The 22,442-nt window shown below is 56.7% G+C and overlaps 4 protein-coding genes across 4 annotated transcripts in view; 1 reads left to right on the top strand and 3 right to left on the bottom strand.

Moving 5' to 3' along the window:
• The window catches only part of CFAP70 (cilia and flagella associated protein 70), a 31,138-nt gene extending 19,742 nt beyond the window's left edge, over positions 1 to 11,396 (bottom strand). The window contains exons 1-9 of the mRNA XM_054080556.1: positions 11,357 to 11,396; positions 10,110 to 10,245; positions 6,016 to 6,202; positions 5,614 to 5,709; positions 5,299 to 5,378; positions 4,035 to 4,211; positions 2,657 to 2,836; positions 2,076 to 2,167; positions 757 to 856 (exon numbers count right to left, since the gene is read on the bottom strand). Coding sequence (XP_053936531.1) covers positions 757 to 856; positions 2,076 to 2,167; positions 2,657 to 2,836; positions 4,035 to 4,211; positions 5,299 to 5,378; positions 5,614 to 5,709; positions 6,016 to 6,202; positions 10,110 to 10,241 — 1,044 coding nt within the window. The 5' untranslated portion in view covers positions 10,242 to 10,245; positions 11,357 to 11,396. The remainder of the gene's footprint in view (positions 1 to 756; positions 857 to 2,075; positions 2,168 to 2,656; positions 2,837 to 4,034; positions 4,212 to 5,298; positions 5,379 to 5,613; positions 5,710 to 6,015; positions 6,203 to 10,109; positions 10,246 to 11,356) is intronic.
• A 1,249-nt stretch (positions 11,397 to 12,645) lies between these two features.
• MSS51 (MSS51 mitochondrial translational activator) lies at positions 12,646 to 16,419 on the top strand. The gene is made up of 6 exons (XM_009571017.2): positions 12,646 to 13,152; positions 13,843 to 13,998; positions 14,187 to 14,311; positions 14,659 to 15,222; positions 15,858 to 15,951; positions 16,026 to 16,419. Exons 1-6 carry the CDS (start codon positions 12,878 to 12,880, stop codon positions 16,291 to 16,293), a joined length of 1,482 nt encoding a protein of 493 aa, XP_009569312.2. The 5' UTR covers positions 12,646 to 12,877; the 3' UTR covers positions 16,294 to 16,419.
• A 1,167-nt stretch (positions 16,420 to 17,586) lies between these two features.
• LOC104068184 (cytoplasmic phosphatidylinositol transfer protein 1) lies at positions 17,587 to 17,854 on the bottom strand. The gene is given in 2 exon segments (XM_054080890.1): positions 17,587 to 17,661; positions 17,663 to 17,854. Coding segments are annotated over 2 exon segments (267 nt in total).
• Positions 17,855 to 20,050: 2,196 nt separating this feature from the next.
• On the bottom strand, positions 20,051 to 21,172 carry LOC104068182 (myeloid-associated differentiation marker-like). Its single transcript, XM_009571032.2, has one exon. It carries the CDS (start codon positions 21,163 to 21,165, stop codon positions 20,305 to 20,307), a length of 861 nt encoding a protein of 286 aa, XP_009569327.1. The 5' UTR covers positions 21,166 to 21,172; the 3' UTR covers positions 20,051 to 20,304.
• Between the last annotated feature and the right edge of the window lie 1,270 nt (positions 21,173 to 22,442).

Here is a 22,442-nt window from a genome sequence, read left to right as displayed (position 1 = left end):
ATGTAGAATATCAATTGTATTCCCCGCAGGGTGGCTTTTTTTCTAATGCCCACACTGGGCCGGATTCCTCAGGATGATCTTTATGAGATACAGCTGCAAAACTACCAGCCATGGGGTTAAAAAAATCCAAGGAGCCCTACCAGAGCTGTGCATCTTGGGTTTGACAGCAAGCAGGGAGCTAAGGAGGCCTGAGAGTCTGGGCTAGCAGCTCGCTGGAGAGGGTAAGGGAGAAGGATCTCCATCCAAGCTGTAAAATCCTGGCAGCAAGGAATGCGGAAAGAGATTTCTACCAACTTATGTGACTGCCCTGGAAGAGATCAGGAGCTCTCACACAATCAGCTGCCAGGATCCAAACAATTAACTAAAGAGCTGTTTGTTAAATGACCCCAGTTTACGTGCAAAAGAATAACTCCTTTACACCCTAAGAAGAATTTGCTCAAGACGCTCCAGAAGCACGCAGCCAAAGGCAGGTTCAGTAAATCACCTCAGTTCTCATAAGCACCCTCTCCCTGACCCCTTTCCAGCGAGATACAACACGCTGTCAGCGAGAGGTCTGTATGCTATAAGAAAAAAAATATGATCCTTTGTCTAACAGCTTGATAAGGCTGGTTAATCCCTTTACAAAGCCACTAGGCTCTCTGACTCGCTTTGGCTGGTTCAAGGCTGGGTTTGGTATTACAAAGGCATTGTAAGGAAAATGCTCAATGATGCAATGCTGTTCTACAAGCCAGAACAACGTATCGCTCCCCACTTTACCTTGTCAGCTCTGCCAGTTTTCCCTTTGCTGGGTGAGGCCACAGGCATCCTGCAGATCTCCACGGGCCAGTACTGGCACTCTGCAATGCGCTTCTGCAGGCTGAACACAAAGCAGGGTACGGAGAAGATGCAGAAACCAAACAGGAGAGTCACACCACTTTTCTTTGTGCCCCAGCAGCCCCAGAGCGTTCTCCCTTGGGTTTGCTTCCACCCTCAGGCTGCTGGAACACGTGTGCTTTGGGGCAGGCTTGGTACTTTTTCTTCTCCATCCACTGCTGTGTGCATTTCCAGCACAATCAGCTATAAAAGAATTTGTGAGAGCAAGACACTAGGTTTTCTCTCTTCTCTGACTACTTCAGATATGAAACAAATAAGAAAGAACAGGATTAACTTTGGTATAAAGCCTGAATTGCACAGAGCAAGAGGACCCTGAGCTCCCAGTCAATGTGCCTGGTAACTCTGAAACGAGCAGGCAGGCTGAGGAAAGGGTAGAAGAAAACAACATTTTAAAACCAAACCAGATAGAAGGGAGGATTTGCACACACGAGGAGTCATTTGGCTGTGAAACTCACAGCCATGATGCAGTCAAGGGCAAGAAGACAGAAGGATTCAAAGAGAAATAGGAGACTTATCATAGAATCATAGAACAGTTTGGGTTGGAAGGGACCTTAAAGATCACCTAGTTCCAACCTCTGCCATAGGCAGAGACATCTCCCACTGGATCAGGCTGCCCAAGGCTCCATCCATCTTGGCCTTGAACACCTCCAGGGATGGGGCAGCCACAACTTCCCTAGGCAAATTCCTGATCTTGAGCATATCTAGAGCTGCTAAAGGTAATGTTTACCCAACAAAAAAGCAAATCAAGAGTGCCCATGTGGAGGGAAAGAGGTTGAATGTGCTGGGAATTGGGCAAAATTTAATAAGCAGCTCAGAAGAGAGTTATGGGCCTCTCTAGTCCATGTCTGCTCACCATAACTCTGCCGCCCCTTCCTTCAAACCACAGACGGAACAGTCCCCCGCTCCAGTAGCTGGCAGCAGAAGCAAGGATTTGCGGCCTGGAGACAGCAACTACAGCCAATTCATCTCTCTCTGCCATAGCAGAACTGAGCTGCTGCCAGCAATTAGAGGCAATTAGCTACCCCCTTGCTCCCATGAACACCTTTAGCCAGCACACAGCCATGGGAGGCAAGGCAGAGCCATTGTGTGACCACGTACGAGCTGTGAGAGCACCTGCGTGAGACTGGTCACTCAGCAGAGTGCATTCTAGGGTGGTTTCTCCCCATGCTCCACGCCGGAAGGGAGGTTCTCAGGCCCCTTACGTGACTACTGCAGTGGGATCCAAGTAATGGCGCCTCTCCATGTCCCATACGATTCTCATCATGCTTTCTGCTTGGATCCTGAACTCCCTGTCCTGTGAGAAACAGCAAGTGGTCAGAGGCAGGACAGCAACGTCTACAGCCTGCATCATTCCCTGGGAGAAAATATGGTCAAAATGGAGGCGTCCAGCTCACCAAGCCCAGACTGCCCTAGCAGAGAAAGCCAGCGGCCCTCCCTGCAGGCACCGGAGACCATTAGTGTTAGGAACCTGGCTTAGAAAGGGATAACTCAACTCCCAGCCCTGCAGCTTACTGGAGACCAGACCTGCCACGTGGGAAGAGCTCTCTGCCTGAGGAACTCTTCTGTGATTGAGTTATCATGTCCAAGAGGAACCATCTCCATGTCTGGACACTGCACAGAAGACTGACCACCCGCCTTCCTTCCCTCCTCCCAGAACAAGTTTTGGACTTGATGATCCTTGTGGATCCCTTCCAACTCAGGACATTAAGCGTCTTCACGCCTTTCTCGATTCCTTCACTGAGACCTTCTGGTTCTTCAGCCATGACCACCAGTCCTTCCTCACCTCTCTTTTGTTGAGCTCTCCATCCTCATCCTCATAGGGACCACCAACGATGAAGGCGTTGGGTATGCTCAGAGCACCAGGAGCCATGACATTAGCAAGGGACCATTTTTTGGGCCGGGGCAATGGCTCTTTTTCACCAGCGAGCTTCAGGATGCCATTCTTGAAGAGCAGGGGGAATTCCTTATAGAGAGACATGAGAATTAAAAGACTTCCATTTCCAACATGAGCAGCTGCTCCGAGCTGGGTCTGACAAAGCAAAGCCACAGAGCTTGGACCTGGCTTGGAAAACACACTCCACCACACATACAATGAATGGAGAAAAAATAAATAACAAACAAAATCAGAACAAAACTGACCAGTTTCAACGAATCCTTGCTGAGCAGACCTTCTTTTGTGCTAAAGAAACATCATGCTGCAGAGACCCTGAGCACTTACAAGCAATGCTGCTGTTCACCAGCACAGCTGTACACCCCACGGGCATGGACACTTGTTCCACGGTGCATAGAATCATAGAATCATCAGGTTGGAAAAGACCTCTGAGATCATCGAGTCCAACCATCCTTATCTGTCACTGAACCATATCTCTGAGCACCTCATCTACCCATCTTTTAAATACCTCCAGGGATGGGAACTCCACCACTTCCCTGGGCAGCTGCTCCAGTGCCTGATGATCCTTGCTGTGAAAAATTTCTTCCTGATGTCTGGTCTGACCCTCCCCTGGCGCAGCTTGAGGCCATTCCCCCTTGTCCTGTCCCCTGTCACTGGGGAGAAGAGCCCAGCGCCCTCCTCTCCACAACCTCCTTTTGGGCAGTTGTAGACAGCAATAAGGTCTCCCCTCAGCCTCCTCTTCTCCAGGCTAAACAACCTCAGGTCGCTCAGCCACTCCTCGTAAGACTTGTTCTCCAGCCCCTTCACCAACTTTGTTGCTCTTCTCTGGACACGCTCCAGAGCCTCAACATCTTTCTTGGAGTGAGGGGCCCAGAACTGAGCACAGGATTTGAGGTGTGTCTCACCAGTGCTGAGTCCAGAGGCAGAATCCCCTCCCTGGCCCTGCTGGCCACACCGTTTCTGATCCAAGCCAAGATGCCATTGGCCTTCTTGGCCACCTGGGCCACTGCTGGCTCATGTTCAGTTGCTGTCAACCAACACCTTCAGGTCCTTCTCCTCCAGGCAGCATTCCAGCCACTCTCCCCCAGTCTGTAGCACTGCACAGGGTTGTTGTGCCCCAAGTACAGGACCCGGCATTTGGCCATGTTAAACCTCATGCCGTTGGTCTCAGTCCATCGGTCCAGCCTGTTCAGATCCCTTTGGAGAGTGAGAGGACAGCCCACTTTGTAGCAGCCAGCACCTCTCTCACTATGCCCACCCCAATCCTCACCTCCTCAGCTGCTGGTACTTGCAAACAAGCCATGTAGTCTTGCATGGGTTCAGTGGCAGCAAACGCTTCAGGGACCGAATAAGCTGTCTCCAATGTGACACTCAGGAGGTTCCCACTGGAAAGCTGAGCTGCAGAAAGCAGGGGCTTTCTGACACTCACTGTCACTTCAAGGTCACCCTGTGAGACAAGGATAAAGTAGAGCCAGGAACTAGGCAATGGTAACTCTCCTGCTCTTGAGGGAGAAGCAAGCGGAAACCCAAGGCCAGAATGTACAATGTTATCTTATTCCTCACCTCAGATGGAAAAGAAAACAGACCAGCTCAGGAAAGGAATTTCATGATTAATTAGTCTGAATTGGGATATTGGTTTGTTTAAATCAGAGCCTCCTCGAGGCACAGGCATGTGCCCCAAGGGTCTCCTAAAACCAGTCAGGGAGAAAGAGTCAGAGTTCCCTAAAATGAGCCAGGGAGAATGAGTCAGGGTCTCCAAATGAAGCCAGGGAGAAAGAGTCAGGGTCTCCTAAAACGAGCCAGGGAGAAAGACCATCAGGGATGGAAAAGAACGCTTTTCCCCTGGGGGTTCCAAGCATGCCAAAGTCAGGGCCACACTGTGGCTCCTTAATTGCCTGTCTCGACCCTGGATGGATCATGCGCAACGGAGAACCAGCCGGTCAGTGTTTATTACCTCTCCTCCCTAATGCTCCTTCCATCTCGCTTACCGTGTAACACCTCTTAAACACAGAAAAATGAATGCAATTCCACCTCTCCAACTCATTCACCGTGCTACCTGCAGGCAGGCTCAGGAGCAAAGTTAGACCCATTTTCCCAGTCTCATCTGTCATTCCCTGCTTTATTCACAGGGTATTTTTCAACTGGCTGAATGAATAAAGACTTTGCAGGCAGGGCTGCCAGACCTTGTACATAATAGACTCTGAGACATTCTATCCACAGAAAGAAAGACAAATCAAGTTGGGCAGGCAACCCTGCCTTTGCCTTTTCCTGATTTTTCAGCATTAGGCTTTCCATCTTGAATCCTTTTTCCAGAGCCATTTGGTAGCTGCACACATTAGCATTTCCTAGCATGACCTCACCTATCATAGGCAACCAAGGACAGACGTCAACGGGAGCAGGAAAGGCCTCCAAGCTTGTAACATCCAGGACTGTAACCCATCCGTGATGAGTCGGTGGCTGAGTCATGCTCGCCTTCCCGTTCAAAAGCAGCAGAGAGCCGGAAGAGCAAAGGAACAGTTCCAAATCCTACATACCTTGGCCTCTGGCTGAAGGCTCTCCAACGAAGAAGTAGGCACTGCATGTAAAGTAGACGAGACCTTGAATGAACACTGTCCTAGGAAGAAAGAGGAAGGAGAACAGCATAAAGGGAGACCCTCTGCAGAGAAATCATGGTGCCACTCCTAAGGTGAGCTACTGGTGTCACCCCTTCTTCTCCCAGGCCAAGCTTTCTACAGATGCTATGAAGTACATTTTGTCTAAGGAGTAACAGGGAGGGCTCTAAAAGGGAAGATCAGGAAGTGCCAGGGAGTAAGAAATGGTTACAAAGGCTGTTGAAGTCAATGTTGTACCTTGCAGCAGAGGTAGGAGGTCCACCACAGCTTGGCCAAGAGATGCTGTCTTCTCCTTCTGTTTCTTGTCCCTTTGCAACACTTCTATCACTGTCACTAGAGGGATAAAAGGAGAGGAGCTGGCAGAGCTTCTCAGCTTCAGACCAGCAATTCTGGGGCTGCAAAGGGTCTACATCAGCTCCAGCACGCGCTTCTACTTCATCGCTCAAGACCAACAAGAACAGCGAAACCCAGGAGCATAGGATAACATGAAAGGGGATTCTTCCAATTGGCAGAGATGGGGACAGAAGAGCTGCCGTTGAAGTGCTGCCGTTGAATGAGTGACTCCTGTGGCAGGCAGGCAGAGCTGAGCAGCTGAGAGCACCCACCCCCAAGGAGGGAGACGCAGCACCAGGTACTTACAAAGCACAGGTTTCTGCGCAATGCTGTCCACAGAGTTGGGTCCATCAGGGCTGCATTCAAAGCTGGTTGTGAAATTATAGTTTGCTGTCCCATCTGGTAAGACATTGGCCCTGGAGGAGTCTCCCAAGATGTCTCCATTGTACTCTACACGAACCAAAGTGAATGACACGTCGCTTTTGATATTTTTCTGTTGAAAAAACAGCACGTTAACCATAGAATCACGGAATGGTTTGGGTTGGAAAGGATCTTAAAACTCATTCAGTTCCAACCATCTGCCATGGGCAGGGACACCTCCCACTGGATCAGGAGCTCCAAGACCCATCCAACCTGGCCTTGAACACCTCCAGGGATGGGGCAGCCACCACTGCTCTGGGCAACCTGGGCCAGGGCCTCCCCACCCTCACAGCAAAATATTTCTTCCTAAAATCTCATCTCAATCTCCCCTCTTGCAGCTGAAAACCGTTCCCCTCATCCTATCCCTGCACTCCTGGAGCCCCTTTCAGTACCGGAAGCTGCTCTAAGGTCTCCCCACAGCCTTCTCTTCTCCAGGCTGGACAACCCCAACTCTCTGTCTGTCCTCCTACAGGAGGTGCTCCAGCCCTCAAATCATCTCCGTGGCCTCCTCTGGCCTTGCTCCAACAACTCCATATCCTTCCTGTGTGCTGAGGACTCCAGAACTGGACACAGGGCTCCAGGAAAGCAGCGGGCTCTGCAGCAACATCACCAGGAGCAAAGCTGCCTCCTCAGGTCAGCACTCAGGATAGAATTTACTGGTGGGGCTCTTCGACTGTTCCACTCCAGGAATGGGAAAGGGGAGCAGAGCTTGGCCATGCTGCAACCTCACCCTTCCCTGTCTTTGGGAGGGAAATTTCCTGCTCCACCATGCAGTGATGCCCCAGGGATTATCAAGACCTGCTCCTGGAAGGGCAGGAGAGATGGAGAGGTCCAAGCTTCACTCAGGAAAAGCAACAAAAGACTCATCTAAAGCAAATCTCAAAATACCCCATTGATATTTTTGTGCTTTCAAGAAGCTTGAGACTTTTGTTGTCTCCTAGGAAAGCCACTCTCGAGCTGCATGGCTGAGGTCACACGACACTTGTGTATTCAGTGTGGCTGGAGAACACCCTGAAATCAAAGAAGGGTTCTCCAAGCCCTCTGGGGAGCCCTGAAATTGTTACAATACCATCAAACCACTTGCTTTAAGCAGAGATGAGGAGGTTCAAACTTCAAAATGTGTCCTCACAGGGGCTTAAACACAAGTGAACAGGGAGGGTGGGAGCAGAGCACACCACAGCGGGGATCCACATTTCCAGGCACTTCCACAGCAGTGCAAGATGTGCTGAGACCAGCAGTTACCGCAGAACTTCCCAGCAGGAGAAACACAGTTTGCTTCTCTGTTCAAGGAATCATAGAATCACAGAATCATTTGGTTGGAAAAGACTTCTGAGATCATCGAGTCCAACCATCTGTGTCCACCACTGAACCAGATCCCTGAGTGACTTTTAAACCTGTCCAGGGATGGGGACAACACCACTGCCCTAGGCAGCCTCTGCCAGGGCCCGAGAACCCTTTCTGTGAAGGATTTTTTCCTAATATCCAATGTAAACCTCTCCCAGTAAAACTTGAGGCCATTTCCTCTCATCCTATCACTTGTTACACGAGAGGAAAGACCAACACCCACCTCGCTCCAACCTCCTTTCAGGCAGTTGTAGACAATGACGAGGTCAAGAAGAGCAGCTACCGCCCTGAACACAAGGACCCTTGTACCCAAAGCTTTTCTTTAGTCCCAAGCCACAGGGATTCTTCATCTTCATGAGTCTCTTCCTCAGCTCCCGCTTACTGTGTCACTGGGGTAATTAGTTCCATATTGGCTTTAGCACGGAAACAGATTTCATTCACTTGGTTTTAATTTTCAGTCCTGACTGCTTCCTTGACATTCATGAATGGCTAAACAGAGAATTCAATTAACCTTTCTCTGTACCATTAATTAGCCTAGGCTCCTCTCTCACCCTTCTCTACGTTACCCCTAATTACACAGATTCCACACGCTTTAGAGCCGGAATTTGTTTCATATTGTTCTTATAACTGCTCTTTTATCACCCTCTCTCCTTCTGCCACTAAGACAAAGCAGTACCACAGAATCATGGAATGGTTTAGCTTGGAAGGCACCTCCAAGCCATCCAGTTCCACCCCCTGCCATGGGCAGGGACACTTCCCACTGGATCAGGGGCTCCAAGCCCCATCCAACCTGGCCTGGAACACCTCCAGGAATGGGGCAGCCACCACTGCTCTGAGCATCAGTCCCCTGCTCTATTATTTCCAGAATTGTTTTCCCTCTTCCCTTGTACTTCTCTAAGATGCTGTTTGCTGAACCTATTGTTGTGAGAGCTGCTCAAACATTACAACATAAAAACCTCACAGAACGCAGGCAGCTGCTTTCGGTTGGTGTTTCTTGCCTGCTGTGAGAGCAGAAGCAGGGATTTGCATTTCCTGCTTGCAGCAGCAGCTGAGCTTCTTCTCGTGTCCCCTCCTAAGTGCCAGTTCCTCCACAAGACTTTAAGGGGACAGCACGGAGCGCGTGGAAATCACAGGAGTCATGGTTTGATTGGAACCAGCTCATAGTTGTGCCCTGGAACTGCACCAGAGCCGCTGCCTTTTGAAAACAAGAGCTGCCCAGTTGGTCTCAATCCGATTTCAACTGCTGTAGTTGGGAAATCTGGCTTGATATGGAATCACAAAAATGTTAAGGTTGGAAAAGATGTCTCAGCTCATCCAGTCCAGCCATAAGCTCAACCCCACCGTGCCTGCTAAACCATGTCTCAAAGTGCCACATCTACACATGTTCTGAACCCCTCCAGGGATGGAGACTCCACCACTGCCCTGGGCAGCCTCTGCCAGTGAATGAGAACCATTTCTGTAAAGAAATGTTTCCTAATATCCAATGTAAACTTCCCCCAGCACAATGTGAGGCCGTTTCCTCTCATCCCAACACTTGTTCCTTGGGAGCAGAGCCCAGCACCCACTTCATTCCAACCTCCTTTCCAGGAGCTGCAGAGAGAGATGAGGTCTCCCCTCAGCCTCCTCTTCTCCAGGCTAAACAGCCCCAGGGCCCTCAGCCGCTCCCACAACCCCTGTTCTCCAGCTCCGCTCCTGTCTCCAGATGCACTCCTCAATGTCTTTCTTGGAGTGAAGGGCCCAAAACTCATCCAGGATTTGAGGTGCAGCCTCACCAGTGCCGAGTGCAGGGGACAATCCCTGCCCTGCTGGCCACCCCATGGCCGATCCCAGCCACGATGCTGGTGGCCTTCTTGGCCACCTAAGCTCAGATCATTTTAGAAGCACCTGGCTCACTGATGGACATTTTCACTGTGTTTTGCATAAAAGTGCTGCCATTTACATACAGTGAGGCAGAGAGAGATGCGTTCCAACACAACATCGCTGGACTCCTGCTGAGGACATGCCTTCACCAGCCTACATGGATCAAAGCCTTTATTTGGTGTGAGCAAGCCCTCAGCAGGGGGGAGGAAATACAGCATGGCATTGCTGCATCTTCAAGGCTTGGAGAACAAACCTTCTGAGGAGCTGCTGAGGGCCCTGGGGCTGTTTAGCCTGGAGAGGAGGAGGCTGAGGGGAGACTCATCACTCTCTGCAGCTCCTGGAAAAGAGGTTGGAGTGAGGTGGGTGCTGGGCTCTGCCCCCAAGGAACAAGGGATGGAATGAGAGGAAATGGCCCCAAGTAGTGCCAGGGAAGGTTCAGATTGGATATTAGGAAAATATCTTCATGGAAAGGGTTGTCGGGCCCTGGCAGAGGCTGCCCAGGGCAGTGGGAGAGTCCCCATCCCTGGAGGGGTTTAACAGACGGGCAGATGAGATGCTCGGGGACCTGGTTCAGTGGTGGACAGAGACAGTTGGACTCAATGACCTCAAAGGTCGTTTCCAAACAAATGATTACAAGATTCTATGATTCCACTATCCTCACCACTCCTTCCTGTAGCCTTATCACCTCACACCTGGTCTTGGACAGGATCATAGTTTGCAGAATCACTCTGGCCTTGTTTATTAAACCAGCAGACACATTCTCAGCAGCAGCTTACCAGACCCTGCGCCGTCAGCACGGTGATATGTACTGGTGTTACTGGTGTCTGTCGTGTCTCACTGGGAAGAGCTGAAGCAGCAGGCAAGGCAGAGGAGTCCTTTCCGACACATGGCTCCACAGGGACCTCCATGGCTCTGCAGGGAAAAGAATGAGGAAAGAAATGTGAACATCCTCTATTCCTCTTCCAGAAACATCTGGGACAGGCTGAGAGAATTGGGGTTGTTCAGCCTGGAGAAGAGAAGGCTCCGAGGAGACCTTAGAGCAGCTTCAGTACCTGAAGGGGCTACAGGAAAGCTGGGGAGGGGCTGTTCATAAAGGCTTGTGGGGATAGGACAAAGGGCAATGGGTATAAACTGGAGAGGGGCAGATTTAGAATAGACATTAGGAAGAATTTCTTCACGATGAGAGTGGGGAGGCCCTGGCCCAGGTTGCCCAGAGCAGTGGTGGCTGCCCCATCCCTGGAGGGGTTCAAGGCCAGGTTGGATGGGCCTTGGGCAGCCTGATCCAGTGGGAGGTGTCCCTGCCCATGGCAGGAGGTGGGAATTGGATGGGCTTTAAGGTCTCTCCCAACCCAAACCATTCTATGATTAGTGATATGCAGGGCACAGCAACCACAGCACAGGGCTTTGTCAGTGGTGAATCCCTCGTGAGGAGCAGGAGGAGGACATGGGGTGGAACTGGATGGGCTTTAAGGTCTCTTCCAACCCAAAGGAAGAAATTTAAGGGGAAAAATATCCAGCTGTGTCAATTGAACCCAGCTGCTGCTCAGGCCCTCCGTGCCTTGCGGAGGGCTCAGGCCCAGAGGGCGCAGCCCTGCGTTCTCCATCGCTTCTGGTTTCCTTCCGGCCCCACAACCCTCCCAGCAGAGGCCGTGGTGCCCACCCAGGCCCTCGTCTGCCCCACAGTGATGGCCCTGACGGGGTGTGGGGTCTCCCCTCAGCCTGGGCTGGGACAGGGACCTCGGGGTGGGGGTCTAACAGGACCTGGGGGCAGGGGAGAGGTGTGGGGCAGGGAGTGGGGACGGGGGACGGGGGGGTATGGGGCAGGGAGTGGGGACAGGGGGAGTGTGGGGCAGGGTGTGGGGACAGAGGGAGGTGTGGGGCAGGGAATGTGGAAAAGGGGAGATGTGGGGCAGGGAGTGGGGACAGAGGGAGGTGTGGGGCAGGGGATGGGGACAGGGGGGGTGTGGGGCAGGGTGTGGGGACAGGTGGAGGTGTGGGGACACGGGTCTCGCTCTGCCCCCACCCCTCCTGCTCCGGGCCGCCACGGGACTCGAACCTGCAGCCTCTCAGTCGCAGCTACAGTGTAACCGTAGCGACGCGGCTGCCTCGCCAGGCCTTGAAATCTCGCGAGATCTCCCGTGAAGCCGCTGCCCGGCGCCATGATGGGTGTGGGCAGCCCTCACCCTGCCCACGGAGGGGGACCCAGAGCACCCCGGGGGGGGGGGGGGGTGGAAGGGAGAGGGGGACACCCCCTGCCTCCAGCAGCTTCATGACAATGGTAATGACGGTAATAATAGCTATAATAGTAATAATAGCTATAATTTTATAGTAATAATCAATGTAACTACAGTTAAAATATAATAAAATGCAATAAATACATAAGGGTCAATATAAAAATAAGGGTGGGATGGGGTGGGATAGGGATAGGGATAGGGATAGGATAGGATAGGATAGGATAGGATAGGATAGGATAGGATAGGAGGAGATGGGATGGGATAGGATAGGATGGGATGGGATAGGATAGGATGGGATGGGATAAGGATAGGATGGGATGGGATAGGATAGGATAGGATAGGATAGGATAGGATAGGATAGGATAGGATAGGATAGGATAGGATGGGATAGGATAGGATAGGATGGGATAGGATAGGATGGGATGGGATGGGATAAGGATAGGGTGGGATAAGGATAGAGATAGGATAGGGTGGGATAGGATTGGATGGGATAAGGATGGGATAGGATTGGATGGGATAAGGATAGGGATAGGATAGGATAGGATGGGATGGGATAAGGATAGGGTGGGATAAGGATTGGATGGGATTAGGATAGGATAGGATAGGATATAACGCAAAGTAATGCAGTGTAATCCAATATAACATAATATAATGTAATGTAATGTCATATATTAAAAGATAAAGTTTCTTAATAACAATAAAATTGGTGGTGATGATGATGGAGAAGAGAAGGCTGCGGGGAGACCTTAGAGCAGGGTTCCAGCACTGAAAGGGGCTCCAGGAAGTCTGGGGAGAGGCTTTTTCCAAGGGTCTGGAGTGATGTGATGAGGGGGAATGGCTTTAAATTGGAAGAGGGAAGATCAGACATGGGGAGAGGTGTGGGGCAGAGGATGGGGACACGGACACAGAGAGCTGTGGGGCAGAGGATGAGGAAACAGAGAGGTGTGGGGCAGGGGATGGGGACACAGAGGTGTGTGGGGCAGAGGATGGGGAGACAGAGAGGTGTGGGGCAGGGGACAGGGAGCCAGAGGGGAGGTGTGGGGCAGGATGTGCGGCCAGGGACACCCTTCCCTCCTCTCCCCACTGCGCCCTGGGGTTCAGCCCCACGGCAGACGGGGTGTGGGGCGCCCCACAGGCAGTCTGGGGCAGGTCTGGGGCCCTGTCACGGGTTGCTTCCCCACGAGGCCATCCCAGAATAGCTCTGCTATCCGATTCCTGCTCCCGTGCTTTGCCATCTCCTTGGGGTGACATTCGAGCCCGCTGACGGGCACACCCAGCGTCCCCCCAGCTCCTCCGGCGTCCCCAGGGCGATGGCAGGAGGACGGCGTCGCGGGGGACCCCGACAGCGCGTGGGGACACATGGACCCACCCCGTCGCCCTCACCCCGATCTCCTGGAGCCACCGTCGCCCAAAGAAGTGAGGGTGCTGCCCCCAAAGCCACCCGCCCCAAGAAGCCTGTGGAGGAGTCACCAGTGAGGGGACCTGATGTGGATTCGTTGGGCTTCCAGGCCATGGACCACAACGTGCCGGGGTTGTCCCATGTCATCCTCCAGAAGCTCAACATGAAGAGCTATGAGGACTACAAGTGAGTGAGAAGCCCTGGGCGCAGTTCCTCCTCTTCCTCCCAACCAGAGCATCTTGTGTGTCCTCTCACAATTGGTGCATCCCGCCCTGGCTCATCCCACCTTGCTTCATCCCACCCTGGCTCATCCCACCCCGCTTCATCCCACCCCACTTCATCCCACCCCGCTTCATCCCACCCCGCTTCATCCCACCCTTCTTCATCCCACCTTTCTTCATCCCACCTTTCTTCATCCCACCCTTCTTCATCCCACCCTCGTGGCTCACCCACATGTGGGGGACGCTGATGGGGGTCCCCTCGACCACCCCATTTCGCAGCTCCCCGGCCCGGGGCCAGATGTTCATGGCTTGAGCCAAAAACCCCGGCAGCCTTGGAGGGAGGACATCAACGAGGTGGGTGTTGGTCTCTTCTCCCAAGTGACAGGTGATAGGACAGAGGGAATGGCCTCAAGCTGCGCCAGGGCAGGGTCAGATTGGACATCAAGAAAGAGTTCTTGACCAAAAGGGTTCTCGGGCCCTGGCAGAGGCTGCCCAGGGCACCGGTGGGGTCTCTGTCCCTGGAGGGGTTCAACAGACGGGCAGAGGAGGTGCTCAGGATCTGGTTCAGTGGTGGACAGGGATGGTTGGGTTGATGATCTCAAAGGTCTTTTCCAGCGTAGCGATTCTATGGTTCTAACCTCCCTGACATCTGCAGGTCTGCCATGGATGGGAGGAAGAGTGGCAGCGATTTCGGCATCCGGACTTACTTCGAGATGTTCCAGAAGATGGAGGACACCTTCAAGTTTTGTGCTGAGTGCAGGAAGCTCCCCGATGCCCTCCCTGACCCCAAAAGCCTCCGGAGATGCAAGAGGTACGGGACGTGCGTATGTCTGATGGCGTAGGGCTGGATCCACTCCCTCAATCGAGGTGAAGCTGAGGGTGTCCGGCCCCAACACCCACCTCCAGCTGCAAGAGCACCCCAAACCAGTGAGGAAGCCCTGGGGGCTCAGCAGACCAGGGCTCCCTCAACACATCTGGGCACTCTTCTTGGCTCCCCAGGTGCCAGAATGTGTACTACTGCGGCACGGCGTGCCAACGCGCCAACTGGCCACTGCACAAGAAGTTCTGCAAGAAGCTGAAGCTGGTGGCCATGGATCGGCTGGTGGAGTGGCTCATCTTCACAGGTAGGGCAGGAGACACTGCTCCCATCCCGTGTGTCCACTCTTCCAGAATGCCTGAACTCCCCAGGGGCTGCAAGGGATCCATGGATGGATGGGAGATGGGGTCCCTTCTCCTGGCTCCCGCATCCATGGATGGACATGGAGTCCCTTCTCCTGGCTCCATCATCCATGGATGGACATGGGGTCCCTTCTCCTGGCTCCCGCATCCGTGGATGGACATGAAGTCCCTTCTCCTGGCTCCATCATCCATGGATGGACATGGGGTCCCTCCTCCTGGCTCCAGCATCCCTGCAGCCGTGGTGGGACAGGCAGCCTGGGCTGCAACCATCAACACTTCTTGCCTCCCCCAGGAGACATCCCCTTCCCCACGGAGACCTGGACAAAGCCCACCTGGGATGTGAAGGGCTGGGAGGACTGGTTCTCCATGCAGGAGCAGCTGGAGGAGAAGCTGGAGACCATCCTGGCTGGACGGTACATGACCATCCTCTGGGCCAACGCTGGGAAGCCCCGGCCAGAGCACAAGGAGCTGCGTGAATCCGTCCGGCGTCTGGTCACCGACTTCCACTCGCAGCCACTCACCATCGGCTTGGGGCTGCGGCTCTTTGGCATCGACCCCCTTGCCAAAGCCCTCACCGTGCATGTGGTGGGGGCGTCCCACGTGGAGACCCTCAACACCCGGCTGACCGACTACGATGAGCTGACACGGATGTTCCCGGGCCACCAGGGCATGGAGGTGGTGATGGTGGGAGTGGATGTGGTTGACGGAGCCATCATGAGGCCACCCCTGGCCACGCCGGCGCCCCACGGAAGGATCTATCTCAGCAGCTACAAGGGGCTCTACCATGACTTCTGGGAAAGCCACGTGGAGACCAAGCTGGCCACCCACCCAGACCTGGTGGTGGGCTTCCATCCAGGTGAGTTCCCGTGCCACAGCAGGCCCCGGACACTCACCACCTCACTGCCTGGAGCAGGACATCTCCAGCACGACAGTCCCTGAGCACGCTGGCACCACCATCTCCTTGCAGGTCTCCATGCCTGCCCAGACCAGCTGGTGGCCCACCTTGACAAGGGCTGCCAAAACCCATTGCCAGTGTCACCACACACTCTGGGGCTCCAGCATGGAGTGGATGCTCTTAAACCCAGCATTCCCAGCAGCCAGGGTGTGATGAGAGGATGGCAGGACCCTCACCACCATCTCTTTGCAGGTCTCCATGCCTGCCTAGACCTGCTGGTGGCCCACCTTGGTAGGGCTGCCAAACCCCATTGTTGGTGTCACCACGCACCCTGGAGCTCCAGTATGGAGCAGGTGCTGTCGGAGCCAGTGTTTCCTGAGGTCATGGTGAGCTCAGAGGACAGCAGGACCCTCACCAGCACCTCCTTGCAGGTCTCCATGCCTGCCTAGACCTGCTGGTGGCCCACCTTGCTGGGGCTGCCAAACCCCACTGCTGGTGTCCACGCACCCTGGAGCTCCAGAACAGAGTGGGGGCTTGGTGTTCCCAGCTTCCTGGGCTGAGAGGACAGCAGGACCCTCACCAGCATCTCCTTGCAGGTCTCCATGCCTGCCCGGACTTGCTGGCTGGTTGGTTGCCCACGCTGCTGCTGCTGCGGGATTACCGCCTGCCCGTCCTCTTCACTGTCTACAGGTGAGTGTGATCCCACCGTCCTCGGTGCCCCGGCACAGCCAGGCGGTAACGGGACCCATTTGCTCTCCCGGCAGTGAGCAGGAGCTGAAGTCCTCCCTGCAGATCCTGGTGGAACTCCAAACCCACGTCGTGGGCTACGCCGCCAACCCCTTTGCCTCGCTCCGGCCTGAGCAGGTCTTCTCCAGCCCCAACAAGGCGCCCGTCTACTGCAGCTCCTACTACATCGCTCTGCTGGGAGCGGCGGCGGCGGCAGTGCCGGGCATCGAGGAGCTGGAGGATGGCGATGGGTGGCAGGGAGGGGAGCCCAGTGGGGCCGGGGGCATCGCCGTGGGGCAGCACTGACCCACTGCGACCAGCGCCCGTGCTGCCCCCCGAGTCCCAGAGCTGCCCTCACCCAGCGTCCTGGCTCCCATCCCTGGTCCCGGGGAGACAGGGGAGGTGTGGGGCAGGTGTGGGGACACAGGTGTGGGGCAGGGGTTGGGGACAGGGGAGGTGTGGGGCAGAGTGTGGGGACAGGGAGAGGTGTGGGGCAGGGGATGAGGACACAGAGGTGAGGCACAGGTGCAGCGACAGGGGAGATGTGGGGCAGGGAATGGGGATGGGGGGAGATGTGGGGCAGGGGATGGGGACAGGGAGAGGTGTGGGGCAGGATGTGGGGCCGGCAGAGGCTCCACACCGTGCTTGGGTCCAATAAACCAGCACCACCAGCTCCGTGTCTCCAGCTTCTATTTCCACAAAGGCCTTCATTTTCCAGAGGGAAACAACCTTGGGACATGGAAGGGGACCCCAACCACAGGACCTGCCCCATGGGGTCCCATGGAGACCCCTAGACAGGAACCCAGTGGTCACAGTCACTGTCACACCGTGCCCTGCGCCAGGGCTCCAGCCTGGCTCTGGCACGCAGAGAGCGGCTGCCACCGCTGCCCCAGTGCTCACCAGCATCGCCCGCTGGGTGACCCGGCATCACCTGATGCTGCTGGGGACACGCACTGGCTTGGTGTCCCCTGCCAGGGCAGCCAGTGGGTCCACCATGGCCATGGTGGCATGGCCATGGTGATGGTAGCAGGGCATGACGATGGTGGCATGGCCATGGTGATGATGGGAGGGCATGGTGGTGGTGGCATGGCCATAGTGATGGTGGCAGGCTATGGCCATGGCAGCATGGCCATAGTGACAATGGTAGGACATAGCCATGGTATCATGGCCATGGTGATGATGGCAAGGCACGGTGATGGTGGCAGAGCACTGGCCATGGTGGTGATAGTGATGGTGATGATAGTAGGACATGGCCACGGTGGCACAGGAACGGTGGTGGTGGCAGGGCATGGTGATGGTGGCAGGGCATTGGATATGGTGGCATGGCCATGGTGCTGATGGCAGGGCATGATGGTGGTAGCAGGACATGGCCTTGGTGGCATGGCCATGGTGATGATGGCAGGGCATGGCCATGGTGGCATGGCCATGGTGATGTTGGCATGGCATGGCCATGGTGGCGATGACCGCAGTGGGCACCTGCGGTGGCCCAGGCAGCCCAGTACCCGCCAGGGCTCTCTGCATGCCAACGGCAGAGCCCAACCCGTCACCAACATCTGCCGGCGAGGCCGCAGTCCAGCTGGGGTGGTGGCACTGCTGGGATCACTCAGTGCTGACACGTTCCCGCAGCACGGGCAGCCTCAAAGTCTCCGGCGCCGATTTCTTGCGCGGGCGAGTGGTTGGGGGGTGAGAGGAAATCGGGGGCCTCGTTGCCGAGCGGGGTGGACGGGGCGCTGGCGGGGGCTGAGTGCATGGCCGCCGGCTGTCCCACCTCGCTGACAGCGATGGTAGGTGCCACCAACCCCAGGAGCTCGTTGTTGGTGGCCTCCTGCGTCTCCTGCTCGTAGCACCGCACCTCCTCCATCGTCATCCCTGCAGAGCACAGCCAGGCTTGCACTGCTCGGCACAGCCGCATCCTGCGCCCCATCAACCCATGGCAGCGCGTGACCCACCTGATGGGGACCGGGAAGGGGACAGGGGGTGGAGGGGGACACTGGGCAGTGCAGCCAGCCCCCAGCAGCAGGGAAGGGATGGACATCCCTGGAGGTGTCCAAGGCCAGGTTGGACGGGGCTTAGAGCAACCAGATCCAGTGGGAGGTGTCCCTGCCCATGGCAGGGGGTGGAACTGGATGGGCTTTGAGGGCTTTCCATCCCAAACCATTCCATGGTTCCATGAGAGAACAGGCAGCGCAGGCAGGGGGGTCCCTCCACCATGGGGGGCAGGGAGGGCTTGGTGTGCACCAAGGTGTGGGAGGTGTCCCTGCCACTGGACCTGGATGATCTTTAAGGACCCTTCCAACTCAAACCGTTCTATGATTCCATAATTATGGAATGGTTTGGGTTGGAAGGGACCTCAAAGCCCATCCAGTCCCACCCCCTGCCATGGGCAGGGACACCTCCCACTGGATCCAATTGCTCAAAGCCCCATCCAACCTGGTCTTGAACCCCTCCAGGGATGGGGCAGCCACCACTGCTCTGGGCAGCCTGGGCTGGGGTAACCATTCTATGATTCAAACATATTCCTGGCACAAAGCAGCACAACTCAGGACTGGTGACGGGTACCACCATCACTCCACTTCCCCTGCTCCTTTCCTCCAGGAATTTCAATCAACCCAGACACCAAAACCAGCCCGTCCCAAAGCAGTGGGGGTGGATGCCAGCAGCCCCATGGCCTCAGCACCCCCGAGGTGGTGGGGATGGACCCCAACATGGCCCCAGAAGCCCTGACACAGCAGGGATGGACCCCAGGAGCCTTGAGGCACTGAGGATGAACCCCAGCAGCCCTATGGCCGCAGCAGCACTAATGTGGTAGAGATGGACCCCATTGTGGCCCTGACAGCCCCAAGGCAGCAGGGATGGACCTTAGCAGCCCCATGGTGTCAGCAGTCCTGTGGTGGTGGGGATGGACCTCTAACAGGGCCCTGACAGCCCCAAGGCAGCAGGGATGGACCCCAGCAGCCCCATGGCCCCAGCAGCCCTGAGGCAATGGGGATGGACCTCAGCAGCCCCGTGGCCCCAGCAGCTTTGAGGTTGTGGGGATGGACTTCCAACAGGGCCCTGATGTCTCCAAGACAGCAGGGATGGACCCCCAGCAGCCCCATGGCCCCAGCAACAACGTGGTGGGCATTAGACCTGACATGGCCCCAGCAGACCTGAGGCAGCAGGGATGGACCCCAGCATGGCCCTGATGTCCCCAAGACAGCAGGGATGGACCCCAGTAGCCATGAGGCAGTGAGGATGGACCCCAGCAGCCCCACGGTCCAAGCAGCACCAATGTGGTGGAGATGGACCCCAACATGGCCCTGCCAGCTCCGAGGCAGCAGGGATGGACCCCAGCAGGCCCATGGCCCCACCAGCCCCGAGGCAGCGGAGATGCCCCCAGGCCATAGTTAGCGCCAGGGCAAGCAGTGACCAAGCAAGCAACATGGGTTGGGGACAGTGGCCCCAAAAGGTGCCCCATGAGGCACCCACCCCACATCCGGGAGTGCCGTGCCAGCAGCTCTGCCTGCCGGGCACACCTTCCATCCCTATCTGCCCGCACCTCTCCGCTGCCTTCTTCCTGGTACACCAGCCCGCGGTGACACTGTCCTGCGGCCACCATCCTCCTGCTGCCACCTCTCAGCCCCCCAGCGCTGGTGGCCTCAGTGATGACCACCCCTGTGTCCCCCCAGCAGCTCTCAAAGGGTAAAGCAGGAGGCATGGGGCTTCTGTGGGGCCAAAGCCAGCTGGGCTCCCAAGGGGGTGACAGGGGTGGTGACGAGGCCCTGGTGACAAGGACCCGGCCAGCTCAGCCCCCCCAAGCAGCCACATTCCTCCAGAACCTGTTTGGCAGGGTCAGGTGCCAAGGCATAGGCATCTAGGTTGGGCTTTCTCCTGGTCATGCCCTGCTTCGCTCTTCACACTGAGGAGAAGAGGATCTGCTGAAGCCCAGTGACCCCCCAATAATCCCCCAGTTCCTCATCCCCAAGCCCTGGGGAGGAGGCCCCAAAAAGCCATGGGGAGGAGCCCCCAAAAAGCCATGAAGAGGAAGAAAGAAGAGGCAGAAGCAGGTGAAAACCGACCCAGTTTAATCCCAAAGCCTCCCCTCAGCTCCAGGGGGTTGAGAGGATTCCAGCCCAGCCCCTTGGCCCCTCCAACCAGGTGCCCATTAGGGCACAGGGCTGAGTGTACCCCCAGGAGCACCTCATGGCTTTCCACTCCAGCATGTGGAGAAGGAGCTTTCCGAGGCACCCAGCCTCTTCCTCAGCTCCATCGGCAGCCCCACACCAGCACCCAGACGCGTCCCACCACCCCGTGCCCTGCCAAGGCCACCCGGAGCCCTTAAGGAGGTGCCCTGATGAAGACCATCCTAGTAGAGTAGACCAGGTCCACCAAGTAGGCGATGAGGTTGAAGATGGTGAGGAAGGTGACCCCCAAGTGCTTGTCCCACCAGCAGTTCCTGCCGCAGCCGTCAGGGCGGCTCGTCCCCTTGAAGCTGTAGAGCGGCCAGAGGACGGTGGCGGTGATGTACATCATCAGGGCCAGGGCGTTGTAGCCCACCATCATCTTCTCCAGCGGGAAGGGCATGTAGGCGAGGCACCGGCCAATAGTGAGGATGATGATGAGGAAGGTGATGATGAAGCAGATGGAGTAGACGGCCACGCACCATTGCAGGCCAGGTTTCGAATTGTAGGTATCCAGCAAGGAGAAGATGAGACAAGCCACATAGGCTTCAAAGACCTTGAGGAGCCCAGGCACGGTGGAGAGGAAGCTGCTGATGTCTCCTGGCTTGGCACGGGTGAGCCCCACCTCGAGGGCGTAGGCGAGGAAGCAGAGGCAGGAGGCGGTGGTGGCCACGGCCTGCCGGGCGCATTTGCTGCCGCTGCAGGGGCTGCTGATGAAGGTGGAAGGGAAGACCACCGAAGTGGTGAAGACCATCAACGCAGCCAACATGGAGAAAGCCGAGGTGAAGTCATCCCAGGAGAGTGGCAGCTTAGGGTAGAGCTCCAGCAGCTCCAGCACCAGCACCAGCAGGGTCACGGCGAAGCAGAAGCACCAGGTGAACATGCACCATGTCCCAGAGGAACCCCAGAAGTCCCTGGTGGAGGCCACCAAGCTGAAGGCAAGGCAGGACAGCACGACGGCAAAGAGCCGGGTGATGCCCACCCAGGAGGTCATTGCATGGAGGTTCACGATCGCCATGGTCCTGGCTGGCTCTCCCACCCACGCCACACAATGGGAAATGGGTGCTGCCGGACGCCGCTCTTATCTGGGTGCCGGGACACCGGGGTGGGGCGCGGGGCAGGGCGCCACCGGCCCCCCCCAGCACCCGTGCCAAGGACCCCCGGGCTCTGCCGCCAGCACCGCCGCCGGGCACGGCTTACCGGGGTGGCTGCTGGGGGGTGGCGGTGGTGGATCATTAACGTGGGGCTGGGTGGAAGCTGCCAGCGCTCGCGGTGACGCCGAGCCCTGCGGTGGGGCCAGGTTTGGGGGGGCAGGGAGACACCGTCCTGGCACCGTGTCCCAGCCCTGCCCACGGCGCGACGCACAAAGGGGCCTTTCTTGCACCCTGCGAGCACAAAGAGGGGGGCTGCTTCCACCCCAGGGCTGTCCCCAGCACCCATCCTGCCCTCCAGCACCCACTGCGGGTCTTGTCTAGGGTCAGCTTGTCATGCTGGGGACAGAGGGGCATCCCTGGGGGCACTGGGGGACACAGGGGCTGTCCTGGGGACAGAGGCATCCCTGGTGGCACCTGGGAGACACAGGAGCACCCCCAGGGACGCTGGGGACACAAGGGCATCCCTAGAGGCACTGCGAGAGGCAGGGGCTGCCTGGGGGGGACACAAGGGCTTCCCTGGGGGCATCAGGTGACACAGGGGCATCCCTGGGGGCACTGGGTCACCCTGCTGGCACGGAAGAGCGCTGGGTGGTGGTGCTGGGTTGCAGGAAGCTGTAAGCCCCACCGTGGGCTACCCACCCCATGGCGAGGGAGGGGACCCCAGGGACACCCGCAAACGCAGGGCACCGTGAACTGACCCTCATCGCCACACCGGGGCAGCTCCCCAGGAGCACTCAAGGAGTACTGGGTGGCCCCCCAGCCCCCCGGTGCATCAGCTTGGATGGGGTCTGGGTGGCCCTGGCAGGGGGGTGACACGGTGGGGAGTGGCCAGGTGTAGCCCCCACACCCCTCTGTGGGCACCTCCGCACTCCTCCTGGCACCTCCATCACCCGATAAGCAGCTCAAAGTCCGCCTGTGCCAACTGCCATCGGTGGGCAGGGCGAGTGGGGTGACAACAGGGAGGGGACCCACACCCTGCCCGCCCCAGTGCCACCAGCACTGCCACCGCCCCAGGGTGCCCGGCCAGCGCTGGCACCGTGCACCCCAGCAGCACCGCAGCGTGCCAGGTCTCACCCCATGGCCCCACTCGGCCAGAGCAGCGCAGGAGGGTGGCGGCACATCCAAATGGAGAGGAGGAGGA

This window comes from Cuculus canorus, chromosome 15 (genome assembly GCF_017976375.1).
Source record: "Cuculus canorus isolate bCucCan1 chromosome 15, bCucCan1.pri, whole genome shotgun sequence".
NCBI classification, from domain to species: Eukaryota; Metazoa; Chordata; class Aves; order Cuculiformes; family Cuculidae; genus Cuculus; species Cuculus canorus.
Note: the sequence above shows the minus strand (reverse complement) of the source record. Positions and strands in the feature narration are given on the sequence as shown.